Genomic DNA, 18,621 nt, shown 5'->3' with positions numbered 1-18,621 from the left:
ATTTGCGATACCCAGACATTCGTCCAGGCTATATATAGATATTTAACACAAATAATGGCACACATTGGTCGGGTTCAGTAAAATGTTTTATATACTTGCAATGGGGGGGTGGGGTATTACACGTTGCCACTGTTTCCACCAATGATATGTATCGCTGCATCATCAACAACGTTGTTGGAACTACAGTGTTCGAACGTCGGAGGTAGCGAATTGCGACACAGGTACGATGCTTTCTGGAAACAGGTGTAACAATGTCGTTGTTTGGTCGCAAGTTGCGTCGTACCATGGTGGTTGAGTAACGTTGTTGCTAACTTTTCTAGAAACGACCCCCAGATCGGCAGGGGCACAACGGATTAAAACGAAAAACAATGGTTCTGTGTCTTCCATGGGGCTACATGCCCACCAAGTTTCCTGCACCCCGGTCTTTCAGTGTCGAAGAAAAAAAAAAAACAATCCGGAAGAAAAAAATCCAAACCTATATGACCGCCGCTTCACTATGCGGCAGTCATAATAATAATAATAATAATAATAATAATAGAAAGAAAAGGTACAAAACACTATGGATGCCTTCGCTGCTTGATTTTTTCTTTTTTAAAGGTCTCATTCACTGAGAAACCGTTTAATACTTGTTACTTTCGAAATACTATAGCTCACTCCAAGTTGCATATGCATGCTGTACGTGAAAATGATCTTCTACCCCCATTGCCTGCATTAGCCAATGAAAGAAAATACACAGAAAAACAAGCGAATCAGAAAGAGCCCTTCCCAATGACGCCGAAGGGAAACTGATTATTCATGGCCTCGCCCACCTTGGCTTGTGACCGCCTACAGGAAGACTGGAAGATTTTGCGGCTAGGGGATTGTCTCTCTGCAGCTAGTAGGAGCTAACAGCAAGTTGCTAACATGGCGGAAAAAAATCGTGCCTGTGTTATTTGTGGCAATAACACATCAATGTTGCATGTCTTGCCTTAGAAACATGAGTTGAGGAAGAAATGGTTCGGATTTATTGTTGGAACACCACCACCGAAGTAGTGCAACATTAGTTCTGTGTTCCAATCATTTCGACCACACTCACTGCCTACAGTTAGAAAGTGGTTTTGCATCGATGTTCTGAAAACCTGGTTCTGAACCGTCATGACAATCGACCACCAGCTCACAGGCTGTAAGTACAAACAAGCTTTTCCACCTAACGTCTGTTACAAAATAGCATGTTCATATTATTCACGTTAGCATGCATGAAAAGGGTACAAGCTAGGCTTAGGCTAGCCTATATTACAGGAAGCTACACCAGGCACGTAACTGAAGTGTTCTGTTCGCAACGTGTAAAATCAGAGAATGTCTAATAGGAAGGGCTCTGGTAAAATCCATTAGAGGAATGGTCTATTTTCATGTCCTCATGTCAGGCTACACAGCTTTCTAGCCTACATTAGCTCATCACGTTAGAAGCAAAGGTTTGTTATCTAACTTTTATTGTTGTGCTAGTTAGTTTCTAGAAGTCTTTTTCTAGTAGGCTAATACAGGTTCTTATGTGCTCGTCAATGTTTGGGAAAGTCAATTCATGGGTTTATTCAGGTCACTTTCCACAGGTGTATAAAATCAAGCACCTCGATTATGAATGCAGACTGCATGGTGCTTGATTAATAATACACCTGTGTAAATGGACCTGATGAAACCCATGAATTGCATAACAGAATTGATATTACCGAATGTCTTCTTGTGGGTGTGCTACTTAGTACATCATACACCTTACCACAGTCACTAAAATATTTTTGTTTCCATTGTGCCAGTACAGTTTTGTGTGAGATAGTGAATGTCCTGTGCACTATTAGTATCTTGTAACTTGACAGTAATACACATTTATTTACTTTAGGTACCCAAACAGAATACTTCATGAAAAGTATGAGTATTGATACAAGCACTTCGGATACACCATGGGCATGGGGGCATGCTACCTCTACTGCCATCAAGCCTGTTCATCCAAGGCCAGCTAGAAGACCTCGGGTTAATCAAGAGGAGGAGGAGGATGAAAGCGACATCTCCACAATAACACCTGATGGCTCCACCTATGGCCCAGTGCAATCAAAGAGCAATGTAATAGAATCATCACAGCCAACGAATGTGTTTTGTGTGTTGTCCCTTCGGATCCCCAGGACAATACAAGCCGAAACAACAACAACTCAGACCTTTTTCCCTAAATAATCCCAGCACCATCTTACAAAGGATCTGTAGGCCAGATGTCTGCATCGTCTGGCAAAAAGAGGACATTGTTAATTCTGTGCATAGTTTGGATGTTCTTGTTTTGTGTTTGCATTATTTTAATAGACTGCAATATATTTGTCAGTGTTTCACGGACCACCTAGCAAAAAAAACAAAACAGTAGACCTACTTTAACAGTATATTACACAATAGGCCTTCTCACTGAACCACCTTGCTTATTGTCTTTGCACCTTGCTTATGGTGTCAGAGGATTCATATGATTTAAACTGGTTACATCAGTTTTGCAGAATTGTTTGGATTTACATACAAGTTGGTTCAATATTGCAAACAACTCATCTATTATATTTTACCACATCTACTTGTGGAACACTTGAGATAGCTTGCGGACCACACTTTCAGTACCACTGCTGTATGTAAATATAATAAAGTTATTTATTGAAGATTGACCTGTTTTGTATATTTGTTTTAGGAGTTTCATCAGTTTTTGTCCCTTTTAAGCTAAAGGTTTCTCTTACCTTATCTTCTGTCTCACAGAGGGCCATAGTCGTCATAGTCGAATGTTTAGTGCATTTTGAAGGGAGTACATTATGCTAAGGCAGACTGGTCATACAGACAACAGGGGTACTGGTGTTGCCCGTTTTTCTAACCACATGAGCAATCCCCTTACTAAAAAGTAGTATAGGAATCTTATAGTATTTGGGACAAAATATAGTAATATTATAGGAATAATTATTATAGGAATAATTGGGACATACTGTAGAAGTACTACTAATAACTCTATAATATCCTGTAACCGCTATAGTTTTTCTATAGTAGTCTTATAGTACCTATAGTATGTCCAAATACTATAGTATTCCTATAAAATGACTGTAATATTTAGTCCCAAAATACTATAAGATTCCTATAGTAGGCTACTTTTTCTGTCATACGTGACAGAAAACAACTTGAGTAGGCTAACCTCTGCCAATGTCAGGCTATCAAAGCCATAGTTCTCATTACCGGAGAAGTCTTGCAGCACACATTCTCTGCTTCTGTAGGCATTCTGGTACAATTCCAGCAAAATATAGCTAGGTAGGTGTGTTTGCATTTAGATCTATATATATATTGGGCTATGACCAAGTGGTCTTTCAATGATAGTATCATGGAATTCAAACCATAACTATCTATTCCGATTGCATTAGCAGGCTAGGTCAGTGGCTGAACTGCATTTAGGCTTACCTGTGTTGTGAGGTAAAATATCTACTAGGAAGTCTGCAAAGACTTTTGACTGTGTAAAGAAATAGGTCTTTATTTTAAAACGTTTCCAACTGTTTATTACTTGAAAGCAAGATGACGATTGTCACAAATGTTTACCTCTTTTAGGAGAAATTTTAAGCTGACAGGCAATTGTTACCATTCTATTAAACCAACGTTCACCGACAAACGATCAGGAAGCGGTTCTTCTTCCTACTCGGATACTAGGATCAAGTTGGATCTCCGAAGACATTTTGTGCAACAGTTTTCACTCGAGTTTTAGCCAGGTTTTAGCACTGTAAAGTTGAATATGGAGCATAGCACAGGCAGAATCGGATGAGGACGCACTGGAGGAAGCGTCACAGTACTGTTAGCCAATCAGAGGTGAATTCATTAGCATGTCATTAATATGCATGACTAGAGGCGAAATCCAGTCGTTCCTCCCCACCCACCTTCCCCACCAAACTAGAACAGCATGAAACAGACGCAGGACAGCATTTTTTTCACCAAAACTGGCTCACAGGGCATTCATCAATACTACAGACCAGGGATGGAAATTAGCCACCCGCCCCCCGCCAAATGCAGGTAGTTTTGTGCGCTGGCGGGTGAATTTGGTCAACTTAAATAAATAGAGCTAGCATAGACTACCACAAATGGTCAGATCCGATCTAATTTTCATAATTGACGGTTAAAGAAAGTGTCTGTAGGGATCATGTAACGTTACCAGCCGTAAATCGCGCTGATTTGAAGTTCAACAACTACCAGTGAGCCGCCACCTGCAGCATAGCCCATAGTCACTGGTGCAGTGCTTCACTTTTTGCCATTACCATTAAGAAACTGTCGCTTCATGTGCCACTGCTAGCTTATTTCAGGATGACTGCATATCTAGTGAGATCTGTGGATCTGCGTTGTATCTAAACAGACTAATATTCTCACGTGAATTTGTCTTTCGAAGTGGCCTGTAGCTATTTTAATCCGGCCCGCGACACCGTAAGTATAAGTATTAGTATATATACTTTTTGATCCTGTGAGTGAAATTTGGTCTCTGCATTTAACCCAATCGGTGAATTAGTAAAACACAAACAGCACACAGTGAACACACAGTGAGGTGAAGCACACACTAATCCCGGCGCAGTGAGCTGCCTGCTTCAACGGCAGCGCTCGGGGAGCAGTGAGGGGTTAGGTGCCTTGCTCAAGGGCACTTCAGCTGCGGCCCACTGGTCGGGGCTTGAACCGAAGTCCAGAGTGCTAACCAGTGGGCCACGGCTGCACACAGGTGACAGCTGCGCACACGGCATCATGCCGGATTCGAACCGGCGATGCTACTGGCCCAATCCTTCAAGTAGCCACGTCTTGTCAATTGAGCTACGGAAGCGCTACCTTCACGGAAAACAAGATGACATGCTACTATTTAGACCTATGAGGCAAACAGGCGGACATCTCCACACCCATTCGTCGTGGTGGAATATCCCACAAACTTTTCATTCAAGAGATTAGCCTACATATCAGAATAAACAGCGGAATTTACCGAACACAAAGGTGTAAAGCATTCCGTTATGCAATTAGCCGTTCCAGAGTAATCCGGTTTTGAAATTGAAGCAAATGTCTACGAGGTCTCTAACTGTGGACTGTTATAATACAAGATGCGGCCAAATACAAAATAAATGTTAACAATATCGCCTAGATAACTGTAAATAGGCCTATTAAAACCAGAGTTTTTCCAATGTAGTTTCACAAAATGCTAAGCATTAAGTTTCCTAAAGCTGAGCTGTGCATTTATTGTTCAGTGCATGATTTCATAACAGGCCAAACAGAAAATAAATACTAAATGTTAAATATAGCCTTGATACCTGTAAATATTTAAATCAGATGATGTACAGTATAGTTAGATCAAGTTGGAGAGTCGATTATAGGATGCTCCAGAACTCACACAAACGGAGTCTTAAAGGAGCCACACCACTTTTATGACATGACACTATGGCATATTATTGTGGTTCTGTTGGCTTTTAGTAATGTTGCTACTGTGCTTGTAGGTTTAGGGCAAAATTCAGCACATTTTAGTCGTATCGCAATAATGCCGATAACCATGATCATTTTAAGTAGCCTACTATAATCATGATATCACATTTTCATGCCATTTCTCTAGTGGCTGGTAAAAAAGTTGAGTGGCTGGTAGATTTTGGAATCCACCAGCCACAGTGGCAGGTGGAAAAAATATTTAATTTCCATCCCTGCTACAGACCACTGCAAAATTAATGAAAAAACGATGAGATGAGACCTTTAACCCAGCTGATAATGTAATAGGCCTAACCAGCCAATACACTGCGTTCCAAATTATTATGCAAATTACATTTTTATCAGATTTTCCTAAATAGTTGATGCAAATGACAGTCAGTATAACCCAGAGGTATTCTTTGCAGCAAGAGATGGTGCATTGTCATGCATAAAGATGATTTTGCTACGGAAGGCACGGTTCTTGTTTTTGTACCACAGAAGAAAGTGGTCAGTCAGAAACTCTACTGTACATACTTTGCTGAGGTCATTTTCACACTGTTAGGGATCCTAAAGGGGCCTACCAGCTCTCTTCCCATGATTCCGGCCCAAAACATGACTCCGCCACCTCCTTGCTGACGTCTCAGCCTTGTTGGGACATGGTGGCCATTCACCAACCATCCATTACTCCATCCTTCTCGACCATCTAGGATTGCACGGCACTCATCCGTAAACAAAACTGTTTGAAAATTAGTCTTCATCTATTCCTGAACCCACTGCAACCATTTTCGATTGTGAGCATTGTTTAGGGGTGGCCGAATAGTAGGTTTATGCTCACTTGCAAACTTCTTGAGGATCCTACACCGTGAGGTTCATGGGACTCCATATACAGCGGCTTCAAATACCTGTTTGCTGCTTTGCAATGGCATTTTAGCAGCTGCTCTCTTAATCCTATGAATTTGTCTGGCAGAAACCTTCCTCATTATGCCTTTGTCTGCATGAATCCATCTGTGCTCTGAATCAACGACAAATTTCTTCACAGTACCATGATCACGCATACGTTTTCGGGAAATATCCAATGTTTTCATACTTTGTCCAAGGTAGTGCACAACTTCAAACTTTTCAGCAGCAGAGCGATCCTTTTTCTTTCCCATATTTCTTGAAACATGCTGTGGCATGCTTAATAATGTGGAACATCCTTCTTAAGTAGTTTTCCTTTGATTTAGCTCACCTGGCAAACTAATTATCACAGGTGTCTGAGATTGATTTCAATGATCCAAAGAGCCCTGAGACACAATACCATCCATCAGTTTAACTCATTGAGTGCCAAAAACGTAATATTAAGTTTTTCCTTCCCATGCGTTGAGTGCCAAAAACGTAATATTACGTTTTTAGCTTTTTTTTTTAATTACGAAACTAGACACTCTAACACATCTTATATGTGATTTTGGGAACTCTGTGATGAATGGAAATTAAATATATGACGATCGTGAAACTCATGAAAATGCACAATCTGGACATTTTATCATAACTCGGTTGCTGCTTTGGGTCGAATCAGTGACGCATGCATGTCAGGTCAAAACCAGGCCATTTTCGTGGGTCTATCACTAGGTGGCAGTCTCGCCAGGTCTTGCTGATCACTTCCCGGAAAGTCTACACAAGTAAGTAACAGGCAACACTTCATATTTCATGAAAGACGTTATATCTCCATTTCTAGAAAAAAAACGATTTTGATGAAAACTAGCCACTGTTTAGCTTGGGATTTCTCAGGAACAGAGGCGTGTAGAAATACACGGTTTGCACCCACCGAGAGCTTATAGTCTCACCTTTTAATTGAGCTATTGTATGTGTTCGTAGCTATAACACAGAATATGCTGTGGCTGTACAAAAATCATCAACAATGGTCCTAGATTGCTGGCACTCTAGGACAAAGCTCTCGAAAACAGCTTGGCATTCAATGAGTTAATTGAAAAAAAAAAAAAATAAGTTATGTATTAAGTTATTACATAATTGGCAAAAAGTTACATTAAAATCATTACGTTATTGCTAATGATAATTATGGTGGTGGATCTGTGATATTGTGGAGCTGTTTTTATTCCAAAGGCCCTAGGAATCTCATTAATGTGCATAGTATCATGCTTAATGTTCTACTCTTGTTTTTTGTTGAAACATTTATATAGATCACATGGATTGCTAATGCTGTAGGAACCATGACTAATTTGAAGATGTGTGAGGAAGAGGTTGTCAGTTACTTGCCTCTCAGTCATGTGGCCGCTCAGGTGAACGACATATGGATTACTATGCGGTTTGCAGCAACAACCAGTTTTGCTCAGCCAGATGCTCTGAAGGTATTGATTTGTTCGTTTTAGTTATAAACATTAGAATCCTTGAAAGAAAATTGCAGTAAATTATACTGTCATCTTTTCTTGATCCCCAGGGCTCTTTAGTGGAGACTCTACGAGAAGTACATCCAACAAGTTTTCTGGGGGTACCACGTGTGTGGGAAAAGATGCATGAGAGGATGAAAGAAGTTGGTGCCAAGTCCTCATTTTTACAAAAACAAGTGGTTGATTGGGCCAAAGAAAAAGGGTCTAAGGCCAGTCAAAATGAAATGAATGGGTGTGTGAAAACATTTACAAATTTACATAACTAACTTGAACTAAACCAATGCAAAATGTAAATTTTGATAAGGCTTGTTGACATTGATTAATTCATTGATTGATTCATTGATTGATTCATTAATTAATTTATCCTCGGAGGTTCATTGAGGGTAGTCCTCATTTTTAGTGAAGCCGAGATTACAGTAACAATGAAAAAACAAAAGAAATAGTATAATAATTGTAGTGAAAAAAATATAAGCCTGCAAATAAAACAAAATAAAATAAATATTAAGATAACCTACATAAAATTGTGGACGAGGAAGGACAAATGAAAATACATAATAAAACTATTAATATTAATATTATTATTATTATTGGTAATAATAATAATAATAATAACTAGAAATGCAATTCTGAGGAATTACATGAGGGGATACAATCTGCAGGCTAGGTAGACAGGTCATTTGCTGGAAAGATTAGGCCTATTTTTTGGTCAAAGTTTTCTTCATGGATTCCTGGTCAGAACCCCTATTGGAACAGATTAAAACTTGGGGCATGTTGAAAAATCCAATATGGCTATGCCACTTTTTGCTATGCTATGGGGACATTTCTGGTAAAAACAGTGTCATTTTAGCAAAGAAACTGTCTTTTCTATCAAATACATATGTACAGAGGTTAACTGATGTTTTTAAAACCCTAAGTATTTTTGTAACAATTTTAAATCATTAAAGAAATTATAATTTGGTCAGATATTGGTCAAATATCAGAAATAATCAAATTTCCTTCAAACATAAACCTCTTACAGGTTAAATACAGTTCAAATAAATTGGGTTTCTTAACTTAAACAGATTAAAACATATGGCATTTAGACATTTTCCCAAAAACTTAATATAAATTCAATAATATCCCCAAAATGGTGAATTTTTGGGCCTACACTTTTGGCTAAGCTAGAGGTTTTTTTTCCTATTAAAAACATTTTGACAAATGTTAATTGATAACAAGATAGTTCCATAAAGGTGATGGAATTACAAAAAATACTATTTTATCACTTGGCTAGCTATATTGTTACTATTAATATATTAATAATAGTAATACTTAGAGTAGCTGAGAGAAAATTACGTAAATCCAGAGATGGAAATGATCTTAGTAACTTCCAGTCTTTGCTATCATCTTTTTCATTTACTGTTACACTTGCAAAAAATACATTCTATCAGAGCAAGATTGAGAGCGCAACTGACAGTAGAAAACTTTTTTCAACTTTCAAGACTCTTCTCAATCCTCCACCACTGCAATCAGCTACTTCACTGTCAGCAGATGACTTTCATTTTCACTGAAAGTTGCTTAACCCTCCTGTTGTGTTCGTTTTATGTTAGTTTTGTGTTCCCGGTCAAAAATGACCGCTGCATTATAACTTGTTATAAATCCATAGTAACACACATATTATTGTAGCAGGGCGAGGTTTTGGAGGACGGCACTAAGAGCCAATCACTGTAGCCAGAGTACGCCACCCTGGGCCGAGCACCCAGGGAATGAGTTAAGAGAACACATAATTGCAACTCCAGTGAAAACATGACCAAGTTTATTTAACTGAAGCCATGGAAAAGGAAAGGGGGATAGCTGCAAAAGACATGAAGACTATAGTCTGGGTTAGGGAAAGTACAAAAATATTTATTATGTTTTCTTGTTGCACTTTTGTTTATATAAAATGATCATAACTAACAGACAGGTTCCCTAGGGGAGACACGATGGAGCAGAATGAGCAAATATAAACCGCACTCTAGACACCTGGAAAACCTGTATTTATCTAACTATACACTGTTAAGTTGTACATAATTAATCTCTATCGTCTACATAACTGCACAGAATACTGTACTCAACCTGCACTTGGTATTTAATGCTTCTTTTCCGCTTCTGGTTGGATGTCAACTGATTTCATTGGCTCTGTACCTGTAGTCTGCTAAATGACAATAAAGTTGAATCTAATCTAATCTAATCTAATTTGCCCGATGAAGAACCTGTTGGGTTGAAGCATTGTTCTTGAAATTGTCAATGAAATACTAATTAAATAGCAACAAAATAACACATCAGGTTAGCATTTTAATCTGAATTTCTATCCATCCATCCCATGTTTAGTTTTTGTCTGTGTTTATTCCAGGACTAATGTGGTGCCTTGGGGTTTCTCTGTTGCCAACAACCTGGTTTTCAAAAAGGTGCGTTCTGCCTTGGGTCTTGACAATTGCAAGGCATGTTATACAGGAGCAGCTCCCATCACCAAGGATACACTTGAGTATTTCATGAGCCTGCACATTCCCCTTTTTGAGGTTTATGGCATGAGTGAGAGCACTGGCCCACACACCATCTCCTGCCAAGAGGGCTTCTGCATCACAAGGTAAGCTAGGTCCATCTTTTCTCAAACATTCAATATACCACTCAATGTGTACTATTTTACCTACTTTGGTTAATTCATTCACAACATGCAATTGAACTACTGTATACTGGTGCAGAGAGATATAATAAATGCTTTTATCATGCACGCACACCCACATTTCATCCCTATTTTATCCAAACTAGAGGCAAATGGCGTGAAAAATGAACCACAAATGTCCCAATCTCCCAATTATATCTACCTACAATCTATGGTTATCGTTGATTATGATATTTGGCAGACAGTTTTGTCCACAGCGACTTACAGTACATGAACTCTACATTAGTTAAAATAATAGTTTTAAATGAAGATGAAAAAAGCCTACATTAAGCATAATAGTAACAATATCAATAACAATATCGAATATCAACAATGACAACACATATTTTTTCATATTAACAAAAATCATAAACACAAACCATAACTCTGTAAGAGAATTAATTCATTAATTAAGTACAGGATGACCAGATGACAACCGGAAAGTTTTCCACATTCTTTTATGTTTCAGACTCATCTTAAAATGGATTCAATTCATTTTTTCTTATATCATTCTATGCACAATACTCAAATTGTCTATAGGGACAATTCTCTCAACCTCGTGGCTTGGTTTTCACTCTGACATACACCATCAACTGTGAGACATTACATACACTGTGTTCCAAATTATTATTATGCAAATTGGATTTAAGTGTCATAAGCATATTTTTTTTGTTTTTCAATTAAACTCATCATGCAACAATGCAAAAACAATGAAACTATTGTAGGCCTAATTATATTTTACATTAGTAAAGCAGTACTCTGATGTGCATGCTTTCACAAACTTTTGTGAACAATCTTAGCACTTTAAACATTGACTGTTTTGAAGTGCATGTATAGCAATATAGTATAAAAATAATAATAATTGTGAGATCATTATAAATTGATGGGGGGTGGGAGGAGGGGGTGGGTTCATGTAGGTGGGCCCTATGACCCCAAAGTATGCCTTGACTGGGCCTCAGGTCAAAGAAGTTTGAGAAAGGCTGATGTAGACGACAAAGCAGCAAGGAGGCGTCGTGTAATCATTTAAACAAGTTTTATGACAAGGTCGATGAGGGTGGGAAAAATCGTACATTTCTGTGCAAACTTTGCCCGCACTTCAGTCACATTGTCTTTTAAGAAAATGCAGTTCATTTTTCGGTTCCAGCAGCCAACAACCTCAGAACTGACCCTTCAGGCCTCTCAGGAGGCGCTGGCCTTTACCCACAGCCAGAAGAGAGTCAGCAGAAATTTGATTGCCTTTAAAAAATCTGAAAGTGGCTGCATTACGTGATTATTTCTGAGATTCTGATACGTTTTTAACCATGACCTATACACAGTTCTGGTTTGAAAATGTATCTCTTAAAATAATCACTTTATGCAGTCAGCTTAAGATGGCTTACTAGCAACTAATTACCCTAGCAACAACCTAGAAACCACCCCTGTAATGTCAACCTAGCGACCACCATAGCAACCAGCATGATTTCCCTAGCAACCAGCATATCAACCACGTTATTTATGCGTTTTAGCTTATTGGATTTTGCGTTAATGCAGATAACTTTTGATCTCTGTGCCCGATTTTCATAAATGAGGTACCGCTGGAATCCTTGGATGACGCCGAGTTCCATGCCCCTGATCAAACCCACTCTTGCAGTTACTCGGAACCGCAATTCTAGTTGTGTTTGGTATTGCATTTATGAGTGTTGTTGTGTTTTGATATTCACCCAGTTGCGGTAAAGAGGTGCCTGGTTGCAATACCAAGCTAGATAACCCTGATAAGGATGGAAATGGGGAGATATGCTTCTATGGACGACATGTGTTCATGGGCTATTTGAATATGCCTGAAAAGACAGAAGAGGCTTTGGACAATGAGGGCTGGCTACACTCTGGGGACCTGGGTAAACATGACAAAGAAGGTTTCCTGTTCATCACAGGAAGAATTAAAGGTAGGCCATGTTAGACCATGCGTGAAAACTCACACTGTCCTCCTTGTCCAACATGGTCAGTCCGTCATCAATTCCTCAGCTTATCTTTGAGAATGCTTTTTGCCTGTCTGGATTGGTCTTGACCACCTACAACCTATACGTCATTCATAAGTAAAATTGTGATAATGGGCAAAAATGTTGTCTTTAATAAGTGTAATGGTTGAAAGACAATCCTGATAACCTAAAAGGTTAAAAATCTGACAACCATGACATTTTGCTTTACAGAGATAATAATCACTGCTGGAGGAGAGAACATTCCTCCAGTGCCAATTGAAGATTTTGTAAAGGAGGAAATTCCAATCATTAGCAATGCAATGCTAGTAGGAGACAAGAAAAAGTTCCTTTCCATGCTTCTCACACTGAAAGTAAGAGTACTTAAAGGCTTACTAGTCATATTTTCTTTCTTCAAAATATGATATTGTATTAACCCACTGCCATACACTTCCTTAGTGTGTCATGAATGATGCAGGAGAGCCTACAGATGAACTAAGCCCTTTAGTGATTGAGTTCTGTCGACAGCATGGTGTTAGTGCTACCAAAGTTTCAGAGATCGTCAAGAACTTGGAGCCTGCTATTTACAAAGCAATTCAAGAGGGAATGGAACGTGTAAACAATAAAGCCACTTCCAATGCCCAGAGGGTTCAGAAGTGGACTATTCTACTTCAAGACTTCTCTATACCAGGAGGAGAACTTGGTAGGTAAAGCATTAAAGTGTAATACCAGCAAAAATTGACCAAAGTGTGCTTTTTCTGCATTTAAAACACATCAAATAAGCTGTGGAGACAGTATTTTTCGTTAATCAACCACTACAGAGCTTGCTGTAATAAACTCTGGGTTCATTTTATGTGTAGGGACCTTGAGCAAGCTACTGATGAGGTAGAGAAAAATGCTATTTGGGAAGAGTTTCACTCATGGCCCTTAGCTAATCCACTGTTTGTGATTTGGGGCTTGTAGCGTATATTGGAGCAAGTTCTGTAGTGGTTGATCAACGAAAAATACTGTCTCCACGGCTTATTTGATGTGTTTTAATGCAGAAAACCACTCTTGGATCAATTTTCGCTGGAATTACACTTTAAGATTTGACTGAAAATGTAAAAGCCCCATTATTATATTCGTGGATATTGAATGGGAATCTCATTTTAGACACCATTTACGTTTTATTACATTTTATTTTGGGTGAAGCATTAGCTGTGTTGTAACGGCATATTCTGTTATATTCTGCTCCTTACATGTTCAATCCGACACTGAATATCTTGTTTGCTCAATAATAAAAATTGTAACACTAGGTGCAACACCCAACCATGTCCATGTAGACACTAATTGCATTAACAGCGTCTACTACACAGCTGGCACCACTGGCAATAAACAACCTGACTTAAGAGTGTTCCGTGCATGTGGTCCATTGATATAATGTCAAATATTCTATTGTTTGTGACTCATTATCTGGAACATCACATTTGTGTACCAAACCACATTCTTTGGATTTTCACTTCTTAGTGAGTAGCAATTAGTGTGTAACGTGCTAAAGAAGACAGGCAAATATAATTAATGAATTATTTCATTGAGAAATTGACAATTTTCTCAATCATCTTTCAGGTCCCACACTGAAGCTGAAGAGGTCATATGTCTCTGAGAAATATCAAGGACAAATTAATACATTTTACTCAGGAACATAATAGTCTCTAATGGGTGCACTTTCCATTAGGCCTTCAGTGGTAAATTGCTTTTCTATTAATGATCCATATGATATGTATCATGCTTTTCTACATGTTGATTTGTAAAATGTCTTGGTTATTTTGCAAGCAAATTGATCTTTAGAACATTGAGATTTACAGCTATGGTGTTATTTTCAGGATATTTATATTACAGAATATTTATATACTATTATTCAGTGTGGCATTTGCAAAAGTGGCAATTATTTATGCGGTTTTGATACTATGTGATTTCTTTTTATGTCTGGTATTTTAATTGTGTTCTATGATGATTCTGGCAGGGACAAGCTTTATATTTACACTTTAATAAGCTAACATTATTTTAACAGTTATCTCAGTTGATCACTGACACTAACTATTGTTTATTGTTTTGAAGTGTGTTGAAATCAATCAGTTGTACATCTAACTGTACATCTAACTTTTCACTTGTGATACTCTGTATGATGTAGTACACTGCAACATATTCTTAATTTCAGTGATTTTATTTAATCCCAAGCACTGCATGTTAAAATTAAAATAAACTTGATGCAAAATGTTTGAGTATGCGTCAGCCCAATTTAACCTCAAATGTTCTGGAGTGATGAGCCTTGACCTCTGACCACAGGTCTTTATGTGTTTTAATATAAGTATTATATGCCACCATGATTTAGGCTTCCTATGTGAGTTAAAGCAAGAAAAGAGACTATTCAGTCTGTTGTCTGCAGTCTGCATGTGAGAAGACAATTAGCTTAAATGTGTTAAATGTTACACAGTTTTCTTTTGTCTAGTACTTTGCTCAGGAAAGGTAGGTTTGATATAATAGGCCTGTGATTACTCAGGATAATATGGTTTGACTTTTTAAAGGCGCATTAAGCAATGTAACACGGTTTCTAAGCTAAAACATTTTTTGTCACATACTGTACAGCAAACATCACCTCACCATCCACTAACTGCCTGTGCCCTGAATACACTGTAAACAAAAAAAAAGCGGTCTCTGACAGCCTAGGCTCCAAAAATGGCAACAAAAACAATTTGGTCCAGCCTAGACCATAAAAACATAACAAACCGTTCCAGCCAATCACTGAAGAGATGCATGTTTAAGAGAGTTTCAATTGCACGGGAGGGAGGGGGAGGAAGCGAGCTAGCTCTCTGTTTTGTTTGAACGTCAACAGAAATTACGTTACCCAGCATTGCTTAGAACACCTTTTTCAAAGTCAAAGTCTGCTTTATTGTCAATTTCTTCACATGTCAAGACATACAAAGAGATCAAAATTACGTTTCTCACTATCCACGGTGGAGACAAGACATCATTTTACCAATTAAGTCCACAGACAAACATAACATTCAAGTAAACAATAAAAAGTAAATAAGAAGGCACATACAATGAATAAATAAGAGCAGCAAAATTGGGTTGAAATTGTGCAATTGTGCATAGACAGTCAATATAGTAGTGCAAAGTCAGGCCAATAAATGGCTGAGGTAGTTCTGTTTGACCTAAGCAAGTGGTAGTAAGCAAGTGGCATAGTGGTGCAAGTTATGTAAGAGCAGCAGAAGTGTGTTTTCAGGACAACAACAACAAGTTGCAAGTGTGCAAGTGTACAAGTGGAGTAGTACAAGTGGAGTAGTGCAAGGCAGCCATTGTGGGTCCAAAAGTCCAGGATGTTATGTAGCTGAGGGTGGAGAGGGGGGAGAGAGTTCAGCATCCTAACAGCCTGGTGTATGAAGCTGTTGGTGAGTCTGGTGGTGCGGGAGCGCAGGCTTCTGTACCTCTTCCCAGAGGGCAGTGGATCAAACTAATTGTGAGCGAGGTGAGGTGAGGTGGGTGGTGTAAATGTCTTTCAGGGAGGGAAGTGAAGCACCAATAATCCTTCCAGCTGTGTTCACTATGCGCTGCAGGGCTTTTCTGTTGTATTCAGTGCAGCTTCCGCCCCACACAGCGATACAGCTGAAGAGGATGCTCTCAATGGTGCCTCGGTAGAATGTGGTCATGATGGCTGGTAAAAAGGACGGCACTTTATGATCACAGATTCCTCCTCCTCGTGATTTTCCTCCCTTTACAATGGCCTTGTCTGCTCGATAGCATGCTAGCTGCTCCAGTTGTACAGCAGAGTCCGGAATGTTGTCATTTAACCAAGTCTCAGTGAAGACGAGCACACAGCAGTTACTCACTGTACGGTTCGTTGATCTCAGCAGTCGTATGTAGTCCATTTTGTTGTCCAGTGATCGTACATTTGCCAGGAGAATAGATGGTATGGCTGGGCGAGTTGGGCTGGCCGCTAGCCTGGCCCGGATGCCTCCGCGCTTGCCCCTCTTCTGCTTCCTCGCACACCGCTTCCGACGCTTTCTTTCCGGGGGAGGAGTAGCAGGCGAGTCCGGTGTTGTTGCAGGCCGGAGTAGTCCGAGTTCCTTTAGCGTCTCTGTTGCAAATCAGAACGCTGCACAACTTGCTTTACAGAGCAACTTGCACTTTGGAATGCGTTTTAGATCACCAAAATAGGGCCCTATGCTATTTTGGTGATCTAAAACGCATGGTCACTAGCGAATAGCTTAAACAAATTTCGCGGTTTGTCCAGTCCACATTGGGGGTGGCTTTGTTATCTAACGTTGGGTTCCTGGCGCAAGAAGACGGCTTTTATGTTTCTTAAGCTAAAAAACTTGCATATTAAGCTAAAAAACCTGCATAGTGTGCCTTTAATCAGTCATGGGTGTGTTTTGGGCGTAATAACTAATGAGAATGATGTCATTCCCTTTAACAGCAAGCAGCAAAACTTGAAACAGCGCATCGGTATTTTGATAGTCAGCGGCGCATTTGAAGGAATCTGCTTGCACGCAAGACCATATGGAACAGGTATTCCACTAAACCATATAGGCTGCCCACATCTGCACTCGTCTATTAATTGAAAGCAAAGTGAAACTAACTTCACCGTGGCGTCATAGTCAAAACAGTTATACACAGTTAATTACTTAATTACTTTCACTATTGACTGAAGGGGTTACATTGAAAACATAGCCTGAAAAAAGCAACACTTACCCCAATACTGTTCGAATGACTGAATAAAAAACATAAGGACATTTATCCTGCAGAGGAGTTGCTGCTTACATCTCGTAACAGTGTGTCTTCAGCTTTGCTTCAGATGCGCATTTCACTATAGACCAGCCTTTTCTTGGTCAGTGATGTAATGCTTTGCGTCAGGATAATAATACACTTTGCACTCTGCACTTTTGATTACCAAGATAGGGCCCATAGTGTAGATAAATGATGAAATAACTAGATTCTCAGACACACCATTACAACCCAGATGGCCTATGCTCCCTTCTCGCATGCTTAGCCTCTATTAAAGAAGCCCTATGCAACAACTTTAGCAAAAATGACCTTAATTATGCAGGTTGAGAGTCGTTCTCATGGTTCTACAACACTTTCTGGGTTGTTTGGTGGGTGCTTCGTCTCCCCCTATTGCTTCTCCGTGGAAAAAAAGTAATATGCAACTTTCTGAACCCGGTCCGGGTAAATCCGGATGTGACTCAGCGGAAGTATCCAATCGCGCCTCGAAAATGTAGTCCGATTGTAGTTTCTAAGAACGCTGACTTGGCTTTGTTGCTGTTAAAATTGTAAGTAGCCTACCCTTGGGTGAACGCCGTTTTTGTAATGTGGTTTGATAGTCTCTTGAACAATGTGTTTGCTCGACCGTTTTATTGTGAGCCCTGTATGTGTTTAGCTTGGATTCTTGAAGGCTAGCTCGCTAGCTAGTGGGGGTTTAGTGTAGCAGTCACTTGCTACCTTCTGACCAACTTAAAAGTGTTAGATCCAACATTTCTCTTTTACAATCCCTTCTTGACATGTCTAAAGTCTAAAGTTGTTTGTGCCAATTTTATGTCGCCCTGTAGACAACTTAAAAGCATTAGATCTGTCTTTTCTGTTTCATCATTCCCTTAGATCAGTGGTCCCCAAACTTTTTCTTCCGAGGGCCAGCTCACTATGCGAGGGCCAGAGACTTAGAGTATATCAGTAACCTTAAATAGCTTAGTGCTGTGAACAACAACAGTCTACCTTAGTTAAATATTCCATTACATTTAATCAGGCTGATCAGTGTTTATATTGCCATGTATCATGCCATGTAAAATGTAGCTCAAATGAAATAATACTAATAAAAAAGACTTCAGCATTCCCAAAAGTATTAGCAGGGAGTCCCAAAAGTGTATTTTATCTAAAATGTGTGAACTCTGAACTCTGTGTCTTTGCATACACAGCTCAAGTTGTGAACAAGCAATATCCTACAAATAATTTTATAATCAAACTATGAGAGTTTTATGAAGTGCTGGCAAAAACATCTGAAATTCTACCACCATTCTAACTTTCACTTACCTGATGAGAACTTTGTGAAGTGTGAATTTGGATGAACATTCAAACGAGTGAATAAAAAATAGAAATAATTATCCCAGGAAGTCCCAGAAAACTTTTAGAA

The 18,621-nt window shown here is 39.1% G+C and overlaps 1 protein-coding gene across 2 annotated transcripts in view; it reads left to right on the top strand.

Annotated features, from left to right (window-relative positions):
• Positions 1 to 14,716, top strand: part of LOC121715552 (long-chain-fatty-acid--CoA ligase ACSBG2-like) — a 46,635-nt gene extending 31,919 nt beyond the window's left edge. For both annotated transcript variants that reach the window (XM_042101392.1, XM_042101391.1), the window contains 7 exons: positions 7,623 to 7,790; positions 7,880 to 8,061; positions 10,198 to 10,431; positions 12,211 to 12,428; positions 12,693 to 12,832; positions 12,918 to 13,161; positions 14,064 to 14,716. In XM_042101392.1, the coding sequence (XP_041957326.1) occupies positions 7,623 to 7,790; positions 7,880 to 8,061; positions 10,198 to 10,431; positions 12,211 to 12,428; positions 12,693 to 12,832; positions 12,918 to 13,161; positions 14,064 to 14,143 (1,266 nt within the window). In that variant the 3' untranslated portion in view covers positions 14,144 to 14,716. The remainder of the gene's footprint in view (positions 1 to 7,622; positions 7,791 to 7,879; positions 8,062 to 10,197; positions 10,432 to 12,210; positions 12,429 to 12,692; positions 12,833 to 12,917; positions 13,162 to 14,063) is intronic.
• Positions 14,717 to 18,621: the final 3,905 nt, after the last annotated feature.

Source organism: Alosa sapidissima, chromosome 8, assembly GCF_018492685.1.
Source record: "Alosa sapidissima isolate fAloSap1 chromosome 8, fAloSap1.pri, whole genome shotgun sequence".
NCBI classification, from domain to species: Eukaryota; Metazoa; Chordata; class Actinopteri; order Clupeiformes; family Clupeidae; genus Alosa; species Alosa sapidissima.
Note: the sequence above shows the minus strand (reverse complement) of the source record. Positions and strands in the feature narration are given on the sequence as shown.